The 22,684-nt window shown below is 39.6% G+C and overlaps 1 protein-coding gene across 1 annotated transcript in view; it reads right to left on the bottom strand.

Annotated features, from left to right (window-relative positions):
- Window positions 1-20,722, bottom strand: part of LOC135464874 (adenylate cyclase type 3-like) — a 42,876-nt gene extending 22,154 nt beyond the window's left edge. The window contains 3 exon segments of the mRNA XM_064742443.1: window positions 7,155-7,273; window positions 9,365-9,514; window positions 19,979-20,722. Coding sequence (XP_064598513.1) covers window positions 7,155-7,273; window positions 9,365-9,514; window positions 19,979-20,722 — 1,013 coding nt within the window.
- Window positions 20,723-22,684: the final 1,962 nt, after the last annotated feature.

Raw genomic sequence — 22,684 nt, 5'->3', positions numbered from 1 at the left:
GTCATTGGCCTGGAGTTTCGGGGCTCGCGGATTTAGGGACAGTGTAAGTAAATGGAAAGTTAATAGTGGACTGTGGCCATTTTCTGGTTGGGGGTACGAAGGTAGTTTCAGTTATTTGAAGCACTATGACGGGACATTTTTAAGATTGCATTATTAATTTTTTCTCACTTTTCTGTTCTCTGTTTGGTGTATTTTGTAAGACAGGCTTTGAAGTTTACTTCCAGTCATGTTTTTGCTTGGTATTACTTGAAACCAAGGCGGATGCATGCGTCTGCTTGGAAAGGTTGAAAAGCAGTAACTCACAGTGTCTCCACATCTCGTGTAATTTGCTACGTTTAATGCAGTAACATTACCAGTTAGAATAAATCCCTAAACTGACAAGAGGCTGTATTTCACCGCTCACGTGTGACGATTTGCCAGCTTTCAAACTGTGGATTTTTTTGGGTTTGCTATTCTATGCTGTACGTCTTAATTATATTCAAAGTTGTCCACTCTTTTACTTATACACTGGACGATATTCCACTCAGGCCGTATGTGGGAAGGTCTTCCAGAAACCTGCGGATGGTCGTGAGTTTCCCCCGGGCTGTGCCCGGTTTCCACCCACCATAATGCTGGCCGCCGTCGTATAAGTGAAATATTCTTGAGTACGGCGTAAAACTCCAATCAAATAAATAAATAAATAAATAAATAAATAAATAAATAAATAAATAAATAAATAAATAAATAAATAAATAAATAAATAACTCAGATCCACCGTTAGTATTTTAAAGCCAGTGAGATATTTTTGGAGGTCGAAAGCTTTTTTTCTTAAATTTGGAGACATTGTGTGATTCCGGCCGAAGTGCGTTCCTTATGTGGACTTATTTATGATACCGGAGATTATCATATGACGTAAACAGGTATGTAGCGTTTACAGACTGGGTTCGACCACCTGTGATTTCATCCTTCATGGTGGCTGGAAATTGCTACCACTTTATGTATCAGTGGTCGGTTAAAAACAGGTTTGGGGTTTGGGGCATACAGATTTAGGGTCTACACAGCGGCGTTGAAAGTCAGCATGTAAGTAAATCGGAAATTAACTGTCTTCGGCGACCATCAATCAGCCTGACTGGAATGTAATATCATGAAACTTAGAGCGTAGCTTCCATGACAACCAGTTAGTGAAGACCAGTATTTTCCATTTACCATAATAAACATGCTTGTCGCAACTTTGCGAGAGCTCTGGGAAACGGACCACTGAACAAAATGATTATACTCCTCCTGGTAGGTAGAGAAATAAGAAAAAGCAATCAGTTCATTAAAGGACTAATTAGACGTAGATGACAAAACACAACCGCGGAGTGCCCTCGAGGGAACGAACGCCCGACAGATGAATCCGGCACTAAAGGTCAAGGTCGTTGTTATATACAACCTAAAAACCATTCTGTTAAGTTGACAGAATGTTGTGTTTTGTGAGTGATGACAGAATAGATTATATTACCCTTACAAATTATTATGTCAGAACAGATTATATTTTCCTTACAAATTATTATGTCAGAACAGATTATATTATCCTTACAAATTATTATATCAGAACAGATTATATTATCCTTACAAATTATTATGTCATATATAAGACACTTGTTCTGTTCTTTCAACAGAATACTTTTAGGGAGTAACGAGGAATTATGTTGTCCGTAACATAATACTATATATATATATGTTGCGGTAATGTAACATCTTCTAGCATCACACAATTTCACAGATAAGTTTTTTGGGATGTACTGTGAGAAGCACGGACTTCATGTGTTCATTAAAAATGCTATGTTTGCTGTGATAAACACATCTTTTTAGTTAGTTAACATAGTTTTTATGACTAAACAGCGGGAGGAAAACATTTATTTTAGTGTACCTTTCCTAAAATTCCTTCACGTAAACACACCACGCAATGCACAAGGTGCCTATTCCTGCGCAAAGGCGACTCTAGTCAAACTGACTATTGCTCTCTTGCATCGGAAGGTCAGGAATGATCGATAGAATCAATGAAAGAATGATTGATTTGTAAAATAATGACCTGGATGCCTGCAGGTCCTCGGTCTATAATTTCAACTCTTTCACATTTACCGGCCCAAAATCAGCAACAATGACTCGATAAAGTGGAATTATTTCTATTCTGTTATACCTACTTTAAACTTTTACCTATTCATTTAACACGAACATGACGCAAACGCAAGGCAAATTGCACAATCTTCCTCCCCCAGTTCGCTGGAGTCTCTCGTCCGCCGTCAACACCTGCTCGAGAGCGTCATGCACAGAACCATACACACACAAAGCAGAGGGATAAAGCTTTCATGGTCCTATGAATCAATACATGGTAATTACGATGTTCCCTTGAATCACTGTACAGTAATTCCGATGTTTGCCTAAATCATTGTACTGTAATTAAGATGTTCCCTTGAATCACTGTACGGTAATCTCAGTGTTTCCTTGAAACACTGTACAGTAATTCCGACGTTTACCTGAATCATTATACTGTAATTAAGATGTTCCCTTGAATCACGGTACGGTAATCTCAGTGTTTCCTTGAAACACTGTACAGTAATTCCTATGTTTACCTGAATCATTATACTGTAATTAAGATGTTCCCTTGAATCACGGTACGGTAGTTGCGTGTTCCCATGAATTACGGTACGGTAATTGCTGTTTTCCCATGAATCACTTTTCGGTAATTGTAACCTTGCTTTGAATCACTGTATTGTAATTGTCGCGTTTCCTTGAATAACTATACAGTAATTGCGGTACTGTTTTGAATTACGGTACGGTAATTACTGTGTTCCCATGAATCACTGTACGGTAATTGTAACCTTGCTTTGAGTCACTGTATGGTAATTGTCGCGTTTCCTTGAATAACTATACAGTAATTGCGGTATTGCCTTGAATCACGGTACGGTAATTGCGGTGTTGCCTTGGATCACTGTAAGGTAATTGCGGTGTTGCCTTGCATCACATTGCGGTAGTCTCGGTTTTCCCTTGTAATGTTATTTCACGATCACTTGCGGCGTTTCGATAAATACACTGTGCTAGAAGTCATTGGGCGGTTCATTCTGTGTTTTAGACAAGGGGAGTAAAACTTGACTTTCTTTATTTTGGTAAAATGCTTTCTTTACAAGCTGATCTTGACAATTCGCTGCATTCGGATACTCCCGAAGAGTTCCGAATAAGTTTGCTAACAGTGTCTTGTTCGCAAAATTATAAGTAAGTTTCCCACGACAATATATAGTATGTACGACATATGATAACATTTCACTGGGGTTCTTATGCGTGTCGCGTGATGCAAGAGGCACACTGTGTTAATGTGATAAACGACAGTGTGATAGCTGGCAAAAGATACCACGGAACCTATGCAACACCGTCTCTCGTCTATTTATCTCAAGGTTTTATACTAAATGTTCATGCAACGGGCTTAAATAGTAGCAAATTACACGTCACCTTAACACCATTGCTTAAACAAAATAAGTTAAAAACAAACATGCTGTGATATTAATTGTAATATTATGCGTCACCAGTTTAGAATTACTCGGAATACTATGACGTCATCACCTTAAACATACGATAACATTACGTCAGATACGCGACGGGTTTATTCCTTTCCAAATTTCTGTATCGAGTTACGCGTCAATCCACATATATTCAGCTATCGTGATAGTATTTATATCGTTTTTGATCTGAATTATTTGATACCTGCTGCGGGCGTGGTTATATTATCATCTTCTTTACCTTTGTGGAAACGAACGAATAATACATCAAAATCTTCCCGTTTTACCATTTATGTATTATAGTTTTTATGACAAAACACCGGCACGAAAACTAAAGAGATGTGTTAATTATAGCAAACATAGCATTTTCAATAAACACATGAAGTCCAGTAAGCATGACTTTGTGTTTATATTAAGTGTAAAAAGCCGATGAACAAACAAACGTGTTTATTTATTTGATTGGTGTGTTACGCGGTACTCAGGAATAATTTACTTGGCCAGCATTATGGTGGGAGGAAACCGGGCAGAGCACGGGGGAGTCCCACGATTATCCGTTACACGAGGCATTGACATCTGTCGGAAATCTGTTCTCGGAAAAAAAGTCGCGTGCCATCAATATTTTATAAATCTGCAGTTTACGTTATCTTATGACAGAGAGCAAATTGATAAGTAACTTGAAAGTCATCCGTGCGGTTAGGGGATAACGAGATGATAAAGGTTATTTTGTTTGTGACAGCGTCTATCTGTGTTGTGTACAAAACTAACAGATGAGATTGAATTTCAATCCTGTACCTGTCACTGACTTATCTAGCACAACTGAAACAAATCCCACCCACCCCCCCCCCCCCCGGACGAAATGCGGATGGGGTGAGGTGGTGTAGATTTATTGATGATACTATCACAGGGGCTCCCACATTATCAGTAAACTTGTTATTACACAATTTAATATCAACTATAATGCAATAACTCACTGCAATATCTTTAGTTAAATAAGCGGAGTATCAGTGTCACTTAATCATCTGATGACGGATAAGTTCATTGCTGTGATTTTATCAGTCAAATGTATCGAAACTGACTGACAAGTAAGTATGCAAATAGCGAAAATGCCAACAATCCCTGCGAGGTACTGACGTGCCTATACGAGTGTCATGGCAATGTCACAAATAGCCTGAATGTATTTTTTATTCATTCCCATGTACACAACCCTATTATTTTTGAGAAAAATCAACACGACACTTTGAGAATAGTATAGGCCCTATTATATGAAGCCATTAGACGATTTCGTGCGCATTGAAATATTGTTGGCAGGAACAACAGGTTTGTCAGCTTTGCGACATCATTCAATGAAAATGCAAGGTTCACCGGCTCTGATATAAACTGGGAGGAAACGCCACTTGTGCTAGGTTTTATATATTAAAGGAGAAGAAAATTTAAATATCAATCAAATACCTTTGAAAAAAGTATGCTTTTCCTCACAGGTGCATATCATAAAAAATTCTAATATGTGCCTCAAGTTGATAAATTATAAATAAAGTCAGCGCCAAAATTCACTGTGGGCGACTCTATTTTGCCTAAGAACTAGTCCTGAAGTCTTCTGTGTTAGGAGGAGAATTGCCATTGGAAACCACTGAAGTGCAGTTCGTACATTTCCGGTAGAACTCTTCCTCCCAGAAGGTAGCAATAGTACAGTTCGTTTTCCGCTTGACGATAGGGAAACCGGAATGTTGGACGCAGGTTCCGAGTTTACACGAACAAGCCGGCAGTTTTTACGACTCTCATTGGCTGAGAGGCAACACACCTCCAGCATAAATTACAGGGTGTTAAAGATGGAGGACGACATGGATTCAGCGATTTATGCCAGCTTTGTCTTTTTCAGGCTTTACGTATATGGCGAGGGAAAATGGCAAAATTATGCAGCAGGCACCACCAGATAGAACAAAATGTGCTCTTTTAAGCCTATAGTGTCATGTTTTTAGGTTTTCTTCTCCTTTAATGAAGAAAGCACTTGTGTTTTACCGGCTCTGAAATGATTTGGGAAAAAGCTGTAGTTTTGATGTATATATATATATATATATATATATATATATATATATATATATATATATATATATATATATATATATATATATATATATATATATATATATATACTGACACCGTCTTCGGCGTTATGGCGAAACACCAGTTTCCTGATAATACAAAGAAACATTAACTTCGCAAGTTCTGATGTATTATTGTCATAAACACGAGGTGTTTTAACCCTCATCTCTTCAGGAAGTAACATTAATTTGTGAAGTCTGCATGGAAATAGCACAAAAAATAGACAAATCTAGGACAACACTAAAATATCATATTGTTATTATATAACCTATAATTATAGATACTCCTGCCCACACTGTTCGTGAGGCCTCGGTGCCTAAAAGCGATGGACAACGCTCGCACGTGGCCGCCGTTTGCTTCGTATAATCGTTGAAGACTACTTGATGCGTGTACCTGTATGTCACACACGGAAAAGTTTGTCAGAAACTTGCCAAGATCGGAGGTTTATCCACTCCAGTTTTCTCCGCCAATAATAGGCCTACCGGCCGTCGAATAAGAGAAAAAGTTTTGACTATGACCTCAAGCAGCAATCGAACAAATAGGCAAATAAATTAATTTCGGCAGCCTGGATATAATATCAATAGAAATGCCACAAATGATAGACAAATATAAAAGGCGATTTGAATCTGTAGTCTGTTTCTTTTAACTTGTCGCCTAAATCCAGTTATCTCTAAAATCAGTCACACTCTCTACCAAGATTGCAATTCGTCAGTGACATGTATAAAACACGAAAAGTTCTACACATTGATATGTTGGACGTCCGTATTATTGCAAATAAAAAGCGTCTAGAATAGCTTTTCAAATTCATAATGTTAAGAAGACCCCACTGATACGAAGCATTAGGATGAGGTATGACTTACGTACAGGAAAGGTTAGCTAATTGCCTTGTAGACTGTACGGGTTTCTATGTGTCTTACATACACTGAATTACAATGTACACATTACATTTGTCCTTACGCAAATGTGCAGAAGATAGACTTTTGTTTAGCTCACGTTTGAGGTGATGTGTAGTTACATGTAATTATAAAGATAGGTATGGTTTGTGCGTAAAACTTTTGTCGAATCACTGGAACGAAATAATTTATGGATATCTCTGGCGAGCGTCTTCATCGTACCACCAAGATGCAATAGAACAAAATTAGATATGCAAGGACTAAGCTGAAGATATCTTTATTGCGTCATTGAGATCATGTATAGGTCCAATTCCGGATATGTAAGGATTATGTGGAAGTGTCCTTTTGCATGTCAACAATTTCTGAATAAAGCAAAGGCTGTGTTGAAAGTGTTTTATTTCATCACTGGCATGAACTGGAGCCACTCCAGCCCCTGAACTGGAGCCACTCCAGCCCCTGAACTGGAGCCACTGTATGCAAGGGGCATGTGGAAAATGTCTGATCAATAAAATATCAAATAGTGCTAGCATATGGCAAAAAAAAAACTTGTGTCTTGTGTCTTGTGTTTTCCACAGAAGGCAGAAGAAAACGGCTAAGCTTTTGTCCGCTTTGTCATCATGACGGATGACGTCATCGATTCACTCACCTCACGTTCTCGTGGCGGCTCATGTAAATCTTACGGAACTGGCCGGAAATTGCTAATCCCATGTCTTTGACCATTTCATCGGCCACGTGTTTGGGAAGGACAGAAAGCAGCAATCTCTCCTGAAAGAAAAAAAGGTCAGTTGTATGGGACATAGTTCTTCTGTAACGGAATATGTGAAAAAAGTTTTGTTAGAAATAAGTGTGTAAGGACAAGCATACTGCTTTATCTTTCTTTCTTTCTATATTTGTTTCTGCATTTATGAATTTTTGCATTTATTTATTTTTTCAAAGAATGCTGCTTTGTCTTTATTTCCTTCTGTTATTTTTTTATTTAGGCATTATGCAATTATACATTTATGCATTTATTTATTTTTGGTTCATCGTGTCAAACGCCTTATCTGCCAGAACGTGCGGATGGTTGTGAGTTTCCCCGGGCTCTGCCCGGTTTTCTCCCGCCATAATGCTGGTCGCCGTCGTATAAGTTAAATATTTTTGAGTACGACGTAAAACACCAATCAAATAAATAAAACAAACGCCGTATCAAAGAATTTGTCACTTATATAACCACATGTCATGTGACCAGAATTACAGCATACCGGAAACCGGAGTTCCCGAAATAAACTTCAACATCCATCTTCGTTTCGTACGTCAACCCCATTAACATGTTGTCACTTCATGTCATTGTATAGGCCTCTGGCATAATATAGGCTGTTTGAGATCGCATACATTTCCGTGCTATGGTACGCGATCGCCTGCGAGGACAAACGCGCATAGATATTCTCCATTATGCGCGTTGTTATTCTTGGTGTACCTGACCGTATCTATGAATGTTTTATGGTGACACTTGGATTTATTTATTTATTTATTTGATTGGTGTTTTACGCCGTACTCAAGAATATTTCACACTATGGTGGGAGGAAACTGGGCATGGCCCGCGGGAGAAACCCACGACCATCAGCAGGTTGCTGTCAAACCTTTCCACGTACGACCGGAGAGGAAACCAGCATGAGCTGGACTTGAACTCACAGCGACCGCATTGGTGAGAGGCTCCCAGGTCATTACCAACTGAGCCACGGAGGCCCCCTAGGTGACACTTGGAAGAGCCAAATGGGGAATAGTGCAGACAGCTTGAGCAAGGTGTAAGTGTGGACTGGTGATTACATTGTCAGCTTTGTGCGCTCAAGTGGGTGGGTGATTAACATCACCACTTCATTACCAAAACAAAAAAAATTAACCGAACTAATAATCAAAAATGATCAGGATATGAGTTTTTCGATAAAACCTCGAGTTCCGATCGAGCGTCTGAGCAGTCAGTCAAGATAGGTCACTGTTCTCCTGAAAGACAACGCCTTTGTCATCGCAGCTTTACTGTTCGCACCGACCTATTTACCAACAAAACGATCTAAAGATCTGCTTTAAAAAAATACGACCGAGCGCTCTTGACATGCTATCGTCGTCTTGTGAGACAAGACTCTTTGTCATCATTGTAGTTATCCTGCACAAATCAGCAGCAATGGCTGTATTACAAATTGTCCAAAATCGATTCGACAATCGCATCCACTTTATTTGCAATAACCATTATTACTCGCAATCACAGCTTGCGCCGATATTTTATTGTTCAGCGAAAACGTCACGTGCCGTTATAAACCTACTCAGCTGAATAATTATAAGATGGCTATAAGTGCGTTGCTAAGGGAAGGAATACATGTAGAGCGTTTGCTTCCACTGGTGAAGTGACCTTACGTCGACGACGAGATCTCGTGAGAGAAAACAATGACAATGTCGAAACTTTTAGTGGCAGAACCGGATTGTCATGTAAAACTAATTATGGTGGGAGGAAACGGGCCAGAGTACAGCGATCACTTTGGTGGAAGCTCCTGGGTCATTGGGGCGGGCTAGCACGCTAACTACCTCGACCACGGAGGCTCCCAGCAGCTCTGTAAGTCTGTCGATGATCAACAATATCATGTGTTCATGAAGAATTTTTCACTTAACGCATGGCCATTGGATTTATAAAGGGAGGGAACCGAGGAGTCCGGAGTAAACCAACGACCTTTGGCAAGTTTCTCACAAACAAAGTCAATTTGAACTTCAGATTACAATTTATAATCTTAATGGGAACAAGAGGAATGTTATATGGGTTGTCGTCCATTAGGTATATCTAAATACGTCTAGAAGTGGTAAATAAGCTTCCAGATGCAGAGCACTAACCTGCTGTTTATATTCTTCCTCAATCACAACTTTAATGGACAAAGAGGATTTCGTTTCCAGAAAGGCTCGCCTCAACTTCCGGTCGGCGAATAGATACGTGATGGAGCCGAGGATATTGACACAGACAAACAGGAACGTGTTAGCGGCGATCTGAAACAGTACAGACAAGCAGGAACGTGTTAGAGGTGGCCTGACACAGTACAGACAAACAGGATCATGTTAGCGGTAATCTGAAACAGTCCACACAAACAGGAACCTGTTAGCTGCGATCTGAAACAACAGAGAGAAACAGGAATCTATTAGTGGCGATCTGAAACAGTACAGACAACAGGAACGTGTTAACGGCGGTCTAAAACACAACACTCAAACAGGAACGTGTTAGCGGCGATCTGAGACAGTGCAGGCAAACAGCAACAATATGAAACAGTACAGAAAAACAGGAACGTGTTAACGGCGATCTGAGACAGTGCAGACAAACAGCGGCGATATAAAACAGTACAGAAAAACAGGAATGTGTTAGTGTCAATTTGAAACAGTACATTCAAACAGGAACCTGTTAGCGGCGATCTTAAACAGTACAGACAAACAAAAACGTGTTGGAGCCAATCTAAAACAGTACACTAAAGCAGGAACCTTTTAACAGCGGCCTAAAACAGTACAGACAAACGAGAACGTATTAGCGGCGATCTGAAACAGTACACTAAAGCACAAACTTGTTAGCAGCGTCCTTAACAGTACAGGCAAACAGGAAGGTGATAGCAACGATCTCAAGCAATAAAACCAAGCAGGAAGGTATCAGGGGCGATCTCAAACAACAAAAACAAGCAGGAAAATGTTAGCGGCGATCTCAAACAATAAAATTAAGCAGGAACGTGTTAGCGGCGATCATGTTGGCAGTTTTTGGGACAATATATACAAATATTAACGTGCTGGAGGTCATCAGAAAAAAGGATATACAGTTTGTGTAGATAGGGCCTATATAATAAACATTGGACCATAAGGCAGAAAGGAAACTAGAGCAAGTACTTATTGTTTCAGATAAGCCTTGTGTTAACATTCGCAGCCTACTCAGACATATTACTCAGTTTTCTTCAACGAGTGCCACTTCTATGATATTTACCATGTATTCATCTATTTATTAAAGGTCTACATTGACATAAAAATATTAGTATTCAGTTGTGTTGGTTGGATAAAAATGTTTTTTGCTTCACTGCAGGGTGTGTTCTTTTACGACTTCCGGTACACATGCAGGTCACAGCTATAGATCACAGCTAGTTCTGACGCGCAGACTGAATGGGTTATAAAGCTATCAGATGTATACTTGCTGGGGCGAACCGCATGTTTTAGTTAACACAAACCGCGCCAAAGTACATCCATACTGATCTACAGCGCTGACAGTTTTACCTGTCACCCGTGAGTGATGAGCATCGGTCAATTGTCAAGGTTACCAATAAAGTCATATAAAAAATGCATGTAGTGTACAAAATCCTCTTTACACCTCAACAAAAGGCTGATAGTTTATCTTTCCATAATTCATAAAAATTCATTTTTAAACAATTTGATAACATGTGTTATCAGAACTTACACAGATGACCGTTCATATATTGTTACGCTTGAATACTTTGTGGTGGTGGTGGTGGTGGTAGGGGGGGGGGGGCTCCAAGGCCGTTGGGGTTAGAACGTTAGCGTGGCTCAAATGTTTGTCAAAATGTTTGTCATAAACTACGAACCATTACTCTTGTCAAAGAATGTTAACAAAACTGCGTGGTACCTGAGACTACGTGAAAAATATTTTAACAGTAAATCGTAAGTGAGATTCCGGGGTCAATCTTGAGAAGGATCATACATCGCGTTCAGTATTTAAATGAAACGACAACAAATAATATAATCTTGATCATTTCGGATGCGACGAGTGATAACGGAGCTAAACGACCTCCACACCCATTTTATTCGGATGTGCTTGTATCTCGATAAATCAATTGTTAATCAGTAATACTAATGAGGTATGCCATTTCAGAGAAACCGGAAACACGATGTCGTGTCACTCATACCCCACGCTCATATGGCTAAAATGCAAGGGTTCGCGTGACGTCAACGGAAACAGGTGCTTCTGCGTGTTGTGTATAGAAATAACTCGCTCCTGATTGGTTAAAATTGGCATGGCGGCACTTTCAATTTTTCTCCGTGTGCCTAATTTTGCTTACTTTGAAATGCGATATCTCGGTTAAGCAACATCCCAAAAATAAACAGTTATGCTTTTTAAACTTTACCCGAGATACTCTGTCGATGTATATATTCACATGGTTTAGAGATGTCTTCGTTAAAAGTCACAGAATATGCCCTGTAGGAGTAGACATTACACTGTTGTAAATATCACAAGAATTTTATCGACCGGTTAATATAAAAGTGCATTAATTTTATCCACAGGTAAATATAAAAAAGTGCATTAATTTTATCCACAGGTAAATATAAAAGTGCATTAATTTTATCCACAGGTAAATATAAAAGTGCATTAATCTTATCCACAGGTAAATATAAAAAAGTGCATTAATTTTATCCACAAGTAAATATAAAAGTGCATTAATTTTATCCACAGGTAAATATGAAAGTGCATTAACTCAGTTGTACATTACTGTTAACCAACATCATCAACTCGGTACATAAACCCCACAATAATTAAAGTATTCAAATGCATTCTTTTCAGTGAAAAAATAAGATTCAACAAATAAAGGCAGTTTTGGATACAGTTTTCAGTGGTACGTCCTGACCTTTACTTATCACTTATCTTTAGGCTAATCTTATACTTGAGGGGATCAGTTTAAGTATAAATCTGGTGTCCGAGTTTGCGTCTGGTGTTTTCGGCCAAGTGTTCAAGACAAACAGTACTGCCATTTTATTCTGTTTTATAAAAGAATATTTCGTACCTCTGACACTCTACCACAGAGTCATGAACCGCTCTCATGTAGCACTGTGCACATGTCGGTATCGCATCTAAAATACTTTTTGAAGGAGAAAAACAAACAAACACGAAGACTACCCTTGGTGGTGCTTTTTGCTCTTGTCGTTAAGTGTCTAAACGTTTAATGCATTCTTCCAATGACAGCTGTCTAACATATGTAGCATTTGATCCGTTCATCCACTGATAAATGTCTTCATATACGAAAGAGTACCGCCTTTGATGCGTCATGCCAATGATAAATGTTATGTCTAATGCCAAACATATGCAGAGTCGTCGAAAGTCAAAAAAAATAATAAATAAAATACCACATTTAATACATGCTGTTAATGACAAATACTATCAAATGTCAAGAAAACTGTTTGATGCGTTCTGTCAATAATGAATGTCATCAAATGCCAAATATGTCGCATTTTATGCGTGCTGCAATCTTTGGTATAGTGAGTGAATTCAAATTATCTATTTAGCTTATGGGTGTGTAACACACTATTATTGTAAACGTGGCGGTTGATAAGCTACACTCAAAAAATTAATCGGTTAATTTTAACAGAAAGTCTGTTGTCTGAGTGATGTTGGAATGTATTCTGTTATTGCGGCAGATTGTTCTGTTAAATACAACACACATATCATATTAATTCAACTTAAAGATTCTATTAGACTAACAGGGTATTATGTTGAATATGACATAATATTGTGTTATAACAACACAATACATTTTAGCTTCACTCAGGCAACACGCTTTCTGTGAACATTAAGAGAATAATTTTTTGAGTGTAGCTGTTTCTTTTTCTTTTCTACAGTAATGGCAGGTGAATCAGTATAAACTGACGTGAAAATTGCACTATGAAAATCAAGATGGCTTGTGTGAAAACACACTGTGTATTGATTTGTACTAAGTTCTCGTTAGCGGATTCTATAAAGTCAGTGTATGGCAACTTGAGGGAAAAAAACAACACTAGATTAAATGTGTAATGTATTGATAAAGTATCCCATATAGTCTAAAAGGCCTATCTTTATATTTTTGTGACGTTGCATAAGGGCGATCCCACAGTGAGAAAATCGAAAGCGCCACCACGTTTTAGTAGGAACTAGTTGCTGAGAGCTCATGATGATATGGAATGATAGCCCGGAAGTAAACCCTGTCACCCATTCGGGCCTCCTGTTTTATTAACTTGATGGTGTAATAAAAACCGTTTTCTATCGGAATTGTTATTATTAGGCAATGACAGCATTCTTATTTTCGTTGTTATTATCGGATGTAATTTTTCAGAAGTATTAATCATGAAATAACAATAAAAACAACATTTCAATATTAATGGTAAGTACTCTTTGCTGGCATACAAATAACATTTGGAAGACATAATTGCAGGTAAAGGATATAAGTTTTATCCTGATCACTTTCACCAATTTCACGTAAAAATCTGATCTCCTCAAGCCTTTTCACTCACATTTAACAATTAGTGCATTTGACACTTGCATAATTCCTGGTGTGGAACCAGGCAGAGCCCAAGGGAAAGCAACGACCATCCGCAGGTTGCAGACAGGGCCCAAAAGTCTTTTAAGTGTGTACATATAGCTCAGTCATACCCCATAAAACCCCAAGGGCACTGCTTTTTCTATGTTATCATTAATATTTTGTCAGTTCCATTTGTTATTTTGCACAATGACATCACATTTATTTATTTCATTGTTGTTTAACGCCAAACTAAATTTTAAAACTTGTAAGATGGCGGCCAATATCGTCACTATCGGTAAACCTCCTGCCTGGGCCAAGTTACTAACGAACTGTCCCATGCACGACGAGCAGATATACCATATATACGTGACACCATTCAAGACAAGTTGTCTAGAAGCAACGACAGTGCGGAAACGGCCATATCAGAGTCATTGAGCGCTCATTCTCATCAAGGCCTTCTGGCTAGTAATATCCGGGTATCCACAAATGCAATGTGCAAAGACCAGGCTAGATCCACATCTAGTGTGTCCTATAGCTATTAAGAGAAAAGCGTTTTTGCCACTCGGCAACGACCCGGGAATTATTATTTGATTGGTGATTTACGCCATACTCAAAAATATTTTACTTATACAACTGCGGCCAGCATTATGGTGGTGAGGGAAAATGGAGCAACGCATGCTGCTGACAAACTTTCCCACGTTCCATCGTAGAGGAAGCCAGCATTAGCTGGACTTGAACTCACAACGACCGCATTGGTGAGACGCTCGTGGCGCTCTAACCGGACCATTGTATACGTATCACGTGTACACATAAATATTCTAGGTTTCGTCAGTGTGGCGAGTGGGTGTCGGTTTGCTGGGCTGTGATGATTGTCATAATTATCAGTCAGATATAGTGTCAACAATATATAGATTCAAAGCACCTGTCTGTTTTTGGCAACTTGCCAAAGCATATACACTCTTGACGTGTAATTGGATACACATGTCACAGACAGACAGAAATGTCACTGAAAAACAAGAAGGAAAAATTGGTAGGTTTCAGAATAGGCTGGAAGCCGATAATTTTTGATAAATGGGAAAGAAGCGTGCGAGTGATTTCCGCTGACGTTAGCCAAACATTATTTTGCCTGTTGACCGTATGAGAGTGTGGTACGAGTGACGCGACCTCGTGTTTCCGATTTCACTGTCATCGTGCTTCCCAGGGCCTCGTACATATTCCAAATCACCATTAAAAGTTAATTTATAGAGTTACCAGGAAAGCTAAGATTAACTAGCTGTAGCTGTTTGGGACTGTTTCCACCCCTCTTCTGAAATAATTAAGGTTATCTTAAAACTTGTATTTTCTTTAGGCGAGTGAACTGAGTAGAACAGAGAGAAAAACTAGAGCAGCGACGACAGTAATTATGGGCAAATGGCCACGTAACCGGTAAATACTTGAACAATAGAAAATCATACGACCCCTAGCAACATGGCTTAGGTAAAAAATGAATGCCGTGATGTTAACTGTAGTGTATTAAACGTCAGTGATGGAGAATTCTTCAAAACGCTGTTTTATCATCATATTTAACAAACAATTACGTGAAAACATCGCAAAGGAAAGTAAACAGAAAGTCTGTTGTCTGAGTCGTGCCTCGATGAGGCTTAGTCAACTAGAGGAATAAATGAGGGCACGATGGCAGGATCTCGCTTCAATAGCTTTCCACAGTTGAGAAGCCTTCGACACGTTTATTGCCCAAATCACAGAGGACTAGCATTAACTCCTGAAAGCCAAGACGACATTTGGGCAACAGAGCTATTTTTCGCCTTGTATGAATGAAAGTTTAACCTTACACTCGAAAAATTAATCTGTTAGTTTTAACAGAAAGTCTGTTGTCTGAGTGATGTTAGAATGTATTCTGTTATCTGCAGCAGATTGTTCTGTTAAATATAACACACATATTCTGTTAATTCAACATAAACTTTCTATTAGACTAACAGGATATTGTGTTGAATATGACATATTATGAATATGAATAGTGCGATATCATGACAGAATACATTCTAGCATCACAATAATACAATAAAGATTGTATTAGACTAACAGGATATTAGGTTGAATATGACAGAACATTATGTTATAATAACAGAATACATTCTAGCATCACAATAATACAATAGCGATTGTATTAGACTAACAGGATATTAGGTTGAATACGACAGAACATTATGTTATAATAACAGAATACATTCTAGCATCACTCAGACAACAGACTTTTTGTTAAAATGAACAAATTATTTCTTTTAAAACGCCCTCCAGAAATGCGAAAAATTCCATGTCTCTAAGCAGCTTGGCACACTGTATGAACGAATAACGTGGTACCAACGTCAGAAAATATGGCTGTAGGCCGCTGGTCCATTCGTCAGTTCCACCAGAATGTACGTGACCACACAGCACAATGCTCAACCTGTGCTACAGCGTTCTCAAACACACTTGAGTTAAGAAATCATACTGGTTCTGCCCACGTGGTTTTGACCGTGCCCCGCAAGTCGGTGTAATACTTCTTACAGCATATGTGGCGTTCTCCTTGCTCGCTTTCATAATCCCTACAGCGCATGCGTCGCTCCCTACGTTCGTTTTACATCACCACCACCACTAGCAAATTTTGTACAGAAACCTTGAACAACACCGAGGTCACTGGGGTCACGGTGAGGAGGCCGGAAGTGAAGTTAGAAAATATAAAATGTCTGTCTTAACTTTCGTTTCTATTAATACTTGACGCATATCATTATCTAAAGTATGTTCAAAGTGACTCGATTTCCTGGCACAGTTTTAATGATGAATGCTGATTATAGTTTTGCGCAAGGACACCAGTCAAAGGTCAAGCTCGCCTAGTGCTGACAGTGGACGGAAAGAAAGCGTAGAGTATGGTTCGCTTTACTACACTGCCATCAGCTAGACAAACTTGACCTTTGGAGCCTTTTCAACCCACGTTGGCTTGTTGAGGCTTAGGTCCACTACTAATAAGAGTGTTGCCTTGGTGTGGCAAGTTGTACGCCACCTATAAGCCAAGTAACTTCGCCATTAACGTAGACGTTGGTTCTATGTACTGTGAGAAGTATGGAAATATACAGTATTTATGTGCGAGAATTGCAGTCATTGAAGACTGGATAGGAGACAAAACAATAAAAAGAAACACAAAAAACCTTGATACAAGGTACACGTTCATTTGTCGTTCATACATACATAATTAATTAAATAAATGAATGAAAGAGCGACAAAAGTGTGAACGCGTGTCATTTTCTCCAACAAACCTATTTTTCTAACTGCACATGTCCTATGACATATTTCAAAAATTTTAAAAGTATTTAAATAAAAAATTAAATCTACTTTTATGCAATTACTTTGGACTTAGTACGGTACAAACACTGAAATCTTAGCCTAAAGTTAAATCTGATGTTAAATCTTAAAACAGTTTTGAACAACTGGCTCCAGATAGATACGACAGAATTACTTCAGGCGAGCAAGATTTCTCACTGAAACCAGCTCTACCCGGGCATAGTACGTCCTTTTAATAATATTTCCCATACATTCGCGACCACTCCGCCGCTTACGTAAGACAAACGCTGACGTGTCACAAATCGTATCGTTAATCATGTCGTAAATCGATGAGCATTGAGCTGAGCGGATATCTTTAGAGCTGTCTTTGTAATGGCATATGTTTGTCCAGAGCTTCTTTCCGCGTGACGGGCGAATATACTATAACGCTATTCCTACTTTGGCACATAACTCACAGTAAATGACCTAAAACTTCGTCCTTTATGTCGCTAATTTTCCCTGATTCTGAGAATTCTATTTGATTTTTCAAAAAGTGTTTTGAGGTTTCCTCGAAAGATAAGGTAATTTACTACGGTAAAAATGTCATTTACAGCATCAAAGACATATTTTGTGATATTTATTTGCTTCTCTAAAACTGTTATTTTGTTAACAAAATTTTAGGCGATTTACCGCATTACCGTCTGTGCTTCGACGAACGTTATGGTGTGTGCCTTGGGCGGACGTTTTCTGATGTATGAGAACAGAGAAATCGTGGAAGTTTGTTTTAATGTAGGCGTATTTCTTGTCAATTTTGGGGATACATTTCATTTAATGTGAAATCCCGCTTCTGAAAGATAGCTGTCTGCAAAATGATATGACTGACACGTGACTACGAGTATGTCGGATAACGTGCAAATCTCGGCATAACGAGTGATTTCCGCGTTTCATGACCTTCATGTCAAGTTTTGTGCGCGAGCGTAAACGTTTCGGAAGTAATGAAGCGTATAAACCGGTTTTCAAAAATGAAAACAACCTTCTGTTGTGTTTTTACGATTACATCAGCCGAGTACTAGTATATGAATGTGCTTAAGTAAGACGGTTTGCCCTAAAGCTCAGGCGTACTTGTAATCGCTGGAGCATTTCTTTTGTGCCAAATCTTACGTTTCATTTCATCCCATACCATTTCAGTTCCTATTCATAGTTGGTAAGATACAGGTATAATACATAACTATACAAAAATATACAAATATGTCAACGGCCGTGAAGGTTTGTCTTTCATTCATGGCAACGGTTTCAGGAAAAACTTGTATCTAGTCAACTGGAACAAAGTTAATGTTTTTTTGCTGCTACGCTTAAAAGTATACGGTAAAATATCTTTGTTTTAGCAGATATGCATACATATAAAGCGACGCGTACATTAACACACAACTACACATATAGAATAAAACATACACAGCTTCAAATGAATGTACAAATAACAAGACAAATGCAAAATTTTTAAACCCTTTAAGAGAAGGCCTTGAGCCCTTACAAGGCGGTCCACTCCAATTTTAAAGAGAGGTTCCAAACATTGTAGATTGAGATGGTTTTCTAAAAGCCTACATACATAAAATGTTTTATGGCTAAAGACATCATTGCATATCTTGCTTCCTAACAACGTAAAACTGCCTCTCCCATGATTATATATTTGTTATTTATATCACTGGGATTAGTGGAATTCTTTTCTCTTACAGATGGTTTGTGCGTAATTTTTAAAGGGTCTACATTAATGTTAAAAATGAAATGTTTAGTTTTTTAATGGCATATATTACTTGAATAAAGAATTTTTCTCGCCGTGGCTGGTAGACTCCTGACTGATGCGGCCACAGGTTCGAACCCAGCTCTCGCTGGGTCGTCCTCGGTTCTTTGTCAGGGGGTTTGTAAGATACCCGACGAAGGGCTGTGGTTTTCACTGGGCTCTCTGGTTTTAACAACCCATAACCATAGCCCATAAGTGAAAAATTGTGGGTTATGTAAAACAACAATTTACTTATTTTATTACTGTTTTACACCGTAGTCAAGAATGTTTCACTTGTACAATTTTGGTCACCACTATGGTGGGAGGAAACCGGGCAGAACCCGGGGGAAACCCTCGACCATCCGCAGGCTGCTACCAGGCTTTCCCACGTACGTCCGTAGAGGAAGCCAGCATAAGCTGAACTTGAACTCACAGCGTCCGCATTGGTGGGAGGCTCCTGGGTCATTGCGCCGTGCTGGCGTACTAATCTTCTGGGCCCCGGAGGCCCCACGACGACAACTAATCGTGTATTGTCTCTTCAAGAATATGTAGGTCCTGTTATCAAGTTATAATGAATTGCTTCTAAACTCTCAACGGGATGATAATTAATTAGATCAATATGCCCTTTTGTGTTTTGCCCTAAATGTTTATACCGTTTATAGCAGAATGTATGGAACCTTTATATATATATTCAATGCGATACTTTAAGATATGTTCAGCAACATTCGATATTTCACACAAGTTGATATACATATACGCCTTGCAATTGTGATTTTACATATGTGTCTTATCAACGAACTATTAATAATATATGAAAAAATTAAGCTCATTGAAAGTGGTTCATAAACAATAACAAAATAAATAAATAAATCAAACAAATATGGCAGCAAGATCATAAAATAGATAATTATTTTGTTAAAACTACAATGGGGCATTTCCCGCTTAATGTAACTCGAGTCCAAGCTGTATAATCTACTGTATTATCATTCCTGCCTTTACCATGAGGTTTTGCGGGCAAACTGATGACGTATTACACATGTCTTGCAAGAGAACAATGATCAGTTCAGCTTGGACCGGAGTCGCCATTGCGCGGAGAAATAGCACCATTCTATAGCGTTTCCTAATCAATACCTGGTTTCCGATCTTGAATATGGAGAAGTTGTCTGTGGCACAGAGTAATCCGACGATGAGGGTGAAGATACAAGGGGACAGAAAGTTGATGATAAGACACCAAGACAGCCCCAGGGGGAGCCAGACGTAAGAGGAAAAAATATACAGGAGCTGCCAGCCCACGGAGACACTTGCTGAGTAAGGAGGTTGGCTGAAGCCTATGTCTGAATAAATCTGTATAGCCAGGCACACCCAGACGAGGTAAGGAAGCGGCCGCAAAACACGCTGTGGTAGCAAGGAAAATGTTACTAAAACACTGAGTACGAGGTTTATCAAGAGAAACGTGGATATCACAGCGATTGGGGCGATCAGCTCTTCGGTAAAGACAAAGGCGTATTGGATTAAGAAGGCAATGTCGAGGATAACGGAGAGAACTAGAGTTGTCTGAAGCATCTGGCGTCTCTGGTGGCCGAAGTAGGCCATGTACAAGTCCTCCAGCGATTTGTCCGCAAATTTGTAACGCAAAAATCGCGGTAGGAACTTTTGGAATCCGGAATTGACCAGAGGAATGGCGAGGATGTCTTCTCCGGCTTCCTCCGAGCACCTCCGATCTTCTTTGGAAGGATCCGAATGCGGCGCCAAATTTGTTGTCTTTTCTCTGTCGGCGGTCGTGGAAACGCCATTGTGCTGATTGCCGTTTGGCAAGACCGTCGTGTCTCCATTGCCCACGCCAGACGGGTGCACTTCGTTATGTTTCAGAAGCATGGCGTTGAGATATTTCCTCTATTATGAATTGCTATTCTTCGCGAGGCATAATGTTACACCATTCAAACACAGGTCGTTTTAGCTTCATTTGGCCTTAATCTTTGACTTGTCAGTTCTCATCGATGTCACAACAGGCGTATTAACATGTTCACTCAAATCCTGTGCTCCTTTGTCTACGGGATATAAGGACTTGTGAAACGCATTTACGGCGCTTAAGCCAATTCAGTCACAATTGCAATACCCTTTGCTTAGCGCCGTCACTGTGGTAGCTCCGACATCCTATATTAATTTGGCTGAGGATGGTATCCTACGGTCACTCTGTCTTAATATATCTCTCTCTCACTCAACAACTCATTCACTTTAACATTCGGGCTTTGTTGAAGCGGAACTCTGTCGTTCGGTTAAGTCCTCATGCACGTGTATACGCCACTATATCTGATATATTAGCACAATGATAAAGAATTAAGCAAACAGTCGGCATCGTTATATTAGAAAAATACAAGACGTTGATTCTCCATGGAACTCACGGACTCAAAGTAGTACAGGTGTGGTAGACAAGACCATTACTAGATTAGAACTTACCTGTCCCACAACACCAGCTCAGTACAAGTCTCTCGCCCGTGACAAACGCTAAGAACCCTACTGAAAAAGTGTGACGTTCATCCGCTGATCTGCACATGTCGGTTAATTACAATTTTTACCTGTAACCCTATATCCGTTAAGCGAGAATCTGGAAGCTACGGTCTATCTATGGCTATGACGTTGTGGAAACAACCCACACGTAGTAGTGTTGTCCCTTGGGCAAGTTTTAATCGTCTGCTGGGACCCTTGCCTCCAGTGACACTCGATGTAGTTCCGGCAGGCTCTCTCGTACCTCCTGAAATGACTACGCCGACAGAGACCACACGTTTCACTACCAGATACTAAACGCTGGCCAGCCTCGATTGCTATCGTATTGCTGTCAACACCTGACAAGTATTGATCCACTAGACTGCTACCGAGTGTCGGTCACCTAGCGCTCGCGTCACACACCAGAAACCACCCTCTACACCCCCACCACCAACATGCCTGGCCCAGTCACCAGTGCCCTCTGAGCGGACCTGGTCTCCTCACTCATTAACACCTTGTTTGTTGCGATCAGTCGGAAAGCGATGTACTGACTCGCTTGAAGTGTGACTCCAGATACTGAGGATATTTAACAAAACTGCATATGTCGTCCAATGATGACGTCACACTCAGCTAACAATGCAATATATACAAGGTATACAAGGTATACATACACTGGTAGAGATTCACAAAGACATGGGGATTTGCAAAAAATTAACAGCTCTGCGCGACACGATGTAAACACAACATTCTGGGAAATCTTAGTGTCAATTAATAAGTACGGGAGAATTCATTATTTTAAAACTAAAAAGCTCTAGTATAGTGTTAGTGCTGCACTATAAGATGGTCAGTATTCTAGAACAGTATTGTTCAGATCTCACGCTCGTTGCTCAGTACTATACGACTTTTAAGTATTCTTGAGAATTTTTTCCACATTTTACGCCAGTCGTTCTGCTCTGCACGCGAGAAGCTCTGTATGCCTACCGAACCGCAGGTGGTCGCTACTCTACGGCACCTGTCCAGTACTGTACACAAACTGTTCCATATTGTACCACAGCTGTTCGGTACTCTACGGCACCTGTTCAATACTGTACACAAACTGTTCCGTATTGTACCACAGCTGTTCGGTACTCTACGGCACCTGTTCAGTATTGTACACAAACTGTTCGGTATTGTACCACAGCTGTTCGGTGCAGTACAACATAGGTACTGTACGATAGATGTTTGGTACTGTGCGACATCTATTCGCCACTCTACGCCAACTGTTAGGTATTATGTGACAACTGTTGTGGTACTGTACGGTGGGTGCTTGGTACTGTTCGACAGCTCTTCGTCACTGTACGCCAGCTGTTCGGT

This window comes from Liolophura sinensis, chromosome 4, assembly GCF_032854445.1.
Source record: "Liolophura sinensis isolate JHLJ2023 chromosome 4, CUHK_Ljap_v2, whole genome shotgun sequence".
Lineage (NCBI taxonomy): Eukaryota > Metazoa > Mollusca > Polyplacophora > Chitonida > Chitonidae > Liolophura > Liolophura sinensis.
The sequence above is the reverse complement of the archived record's forward strand: the minus strand, read 5'-3'. Positions and strand labels throughout refer to the sequence as shown.